At 38.8% G+C, this 3267-nt stretch overlaps 1 protein-coding gene across 1 annotated transcript; it reads left to right on the forward strand.

Annotated features, from left to right (window-relative positions):
- The first annotated feature begins 409 nt into the window (after window positions 1-409).
- On the forward strand, window positions 410-2861 carry LOC136851937 (neurogenic differentiation factor 2-like). Its single transcript, XM_067126299.1, has one exon. The coding sequence runs from the start codon at window positions 1437-1439 to the stop codon at window positions 2247-2249; it is 813 nt and encodes a 270-aa protein (XP_066982400.1). The 5' UTR covers window positions 410-1436; the 3' UTR covers window positions 2250-2861.
- The last annotated feature ends 406 nt before the right edge of the window (window positions 2862-3267 follow it).

Genomic DNA, 3267 nt, shown 5'->3' on the forward strand with positions numbered 1-3267 from the left:
TAATCTTATTGAAATTATAGAAATTTTGAGTGGCACATTTTATGTTTACATAAGATGAAATTTATATGTGATATTCATATCAAACACTAGCTCTCATTATCATTAGTTGAAGCAGTAGCAGTTGTAGCATTATTAAGGAGATTTCCGTGCAGCAGCAAAATAAAACAAATAATTGTAAATATTTATACCCTCTGAGGCAATTATTTTTTCTTACGGTCCATTTTGAATAAAAATGGATTCATTCATTATCTAATACGGTATAATAAATCATCTTTTATCAGACCTTATCTAGAGTTCTTTTTCCTTTATTTCACTATAAGATATATGGAAGTATTTTTCTGATGTTTATACTTCCATGATTTGCATAATTTTGTTTTACGGAGCGTCGAAATTAAAAATTCAGGGAAGTACTTGAAATGTTAGAATTTCGTATTAAAGGAATTGAGATACTTGTAATTCTTACATTGATCAATAGCATCTTAAAAGCCGCAGCATCCGTAACTCTCCCGATGGCGTCTCGAGCCAGACTGAGAGGTTCCTTGGTCAATCTTCATCTTAAGCAGGCGCCAACAGTCCACATGCCACCCTCCTCCTATGCAGGTGAGCAGCTTTTTCGCGGAACGTTATATTCGCTTGAGGAAAGTTTTTGAATGTTCACGCTTATTCCGTAATATCTGAACTACACTAAATGATTATTCTGTTATGTGATTAATCTGAGCATCATGAAAGACGTATAAACGTTTCCTGCACTTCATACGACGTAACCAAAGTGAAATTCGCTTCTGTCAAATAATGACGTCACAGGAAGGGGGCACGTGTGGCTGGTTCCGTGGGACTACAGGTGAAATGGGCATCAGTAGCATACGAGCATCCTCCGTGGTTTGACGTAACCTTGAAGCATTACGTCGCGGTGTTGTTTTGGCCAGATATCAGTTTTCTTGTTTAGAGAAGATTTCGACCAACACCCCCTAAAAGATCGGCACCTGACACCCTCTCCTTTGGCCCGGAAGGAGGTCGGAAGACGCCGGTCGGAAAATCACTAAAGGTGAACTGAGGATCTTGACTTATTTGGTAACATATTTGCTCGTCCTAAAAGGAAGTTTCGGGGAGGCGCTGTGCTAGACGGGGTCGGCCATTCCCACAGGAACAAAAACAATAACAACAATATCCGGTTCGAGAGACAAGTATCAGACAGGAAGAGAAAATTTTAAGGAATTGTGCTCGTTGTTTTATTTTCTGTGCTTCGAACTGTCTCACATTTTTGTTTGTATACTTCATAGTTTCATATTTATATACAGGAAACTATTAGTGATTTTGCTTCAAAGGACTTTGCCAAATCTAAAGCTGAAACTTATTTTAGTTATTCGCACCCATAAGCAAGGTCCCCCCGGTGATTTCAATGCTTTGAAATACTTATCACAGAATTGTTTGTTGCGATGCTAGACACTACGTTAGAGATGGAGAGGACAGAGAATCATAGCCAAGACAACAACAACGACAACAAAAGCAGAAGATCAAGTGAGAAGTATGGTCTTCGCCCTCGAACCATAATCAAGAGGCTTCAGCAGGAAAAGGTTCGTCAGGAAGTTCCTCTAAAGAGAGTCCGCACTAAATCTCGACCAGCCCCTTTATCCAAGTACCGAAGGAAAACGGCAAACGCTCGCGAGCGCCATCGTATGAAGGAGATCAACAACGCCTTCGAAACTTTGCGGAAGGTCCTTCCAGACGCCATGGAAATCCAGGCCACCTCCTGCACGATGACGAAGATCACCACACTGCGACTAGCGGTCAACTACATCCGGGCGCTGTCCGAGGTGTTGGCTGATGACAACGAGGTGGACCTGTGTTCCATCCAGCATTCTTTACAGGACTCTATCGAGAATACGATAAAGGATTCTTTCCAGCATTCCTTCAATACCGGGGCACCCGGTGGGCATTCCATGGTCATTCAGTATGAGACTCCAATGCCCCATTATACCCATCACTGCATCCCCCAGTTCTCCCAGTTACCGGACCTCTGTTCCTCAGCCAGCAGCATCGAGTCATCCTCGAGTTCCTTCTCGACGAGCCGGGGGTCCATCGGCAGCAACAGTGACTTGGAGGAGCTCTTCTCCGATGACTCGGGGCACCTGGAGGACAGTTTCGATGTCTTCAATAATATTCCTACGCCGTGTGTTTCGGATACCCTGGACATGATGCTCTGGGCGGATATGGATAACTTGACATTTCCCAGTGAACTGTGCAATTAAATGGTTTTTCCAAGTGACTCGAGAGATTATTAATATTTAGACGTTGTCATCTGTTATAACTTTGTCATCGTGTTACTTTTTCGTGGTTATGGACAAAGACCTTTTTGGAAAAAAAAAATCTTCGTTTTCCCAACTGATGAAATGAACATTTCTCATTGTAAAAAAAATAAAAGACATTTCTGGTTCTTAGAACAGCTTAAATGCGCGCTTTTCTTCGAGTTAAGAAAATAATTCACTTCTCGGGCAAAGACAATTTTCTATACTAATGAATAATCAACTGAGAAGAAAGTGAAGATATCCTAACTCAGAAATTATAATGTCTGTAACTTCGAAGCATATTTTATTCTCATATTTTATAGTACAATTTTGAGAACATGAACAAGATTTGTGATTTTTTACATGATATTTTGTATCTCTTTAAAGTAAGACAATGTACTTCTGTGTGTGTTTCTAGTCAAAGAGTGCCATAAAGATAACATGTTCTTTGAGAGCTTAGGCTAAGAAAACATTCCCTCTGTAATATTTAAAATAGGTTACATAATAGTGCATACGAGCTTGTTTTCTTAAATGTAAGATTATTAAGCCTGTTAAGAAATAAATGTTCAAATTTATCGCAGTTTTTCATTTCAATTTTCACACTAGGTCAAAATGTTATTCTTACAGAAATTACGAGTGTCATGTTCTAATTATCATTTTCATTTACGTATCCATAACTGAACTAGTGAATGTAATTGTATGAATAAAAAGACTAAATTTACTGGGAACATGAGTATCATAAAAATATTAATATGTGAAACCATGAAAACAGTATTCATCATAAATGGAAATGAAAAGGGCTTAACAATCTTTTTTCGTTATGGAGCTCACTTCATTAAAACGACGCCAGTCTTATAAGGAGTATCTTTTAAAAGTCTCACAAAAATGTAAAAATAACAATATTATTGGGAACATTCAGTGGAAAAAAATCCAAGGCAATGATAGACAAATAAACTTAGCAACAGGGAGCAAGAAAGAATGA

Source organism: Macrobrachium rosenbergii, chromosome 24, assembly GCF_040412425.1.
Source record: "Macrobrachium rosenbergii isolate ZJJX-2024 chromosome 24, ASM4041242v1, whole genome shotgun sequence".
Lineage (NCBI taxonomy): Eukaryota > Metazoa > Arthropoda > Malacostraca > Decapoda > Palaemonidae > Macrobrachium > Macrobrachium rosenbergii.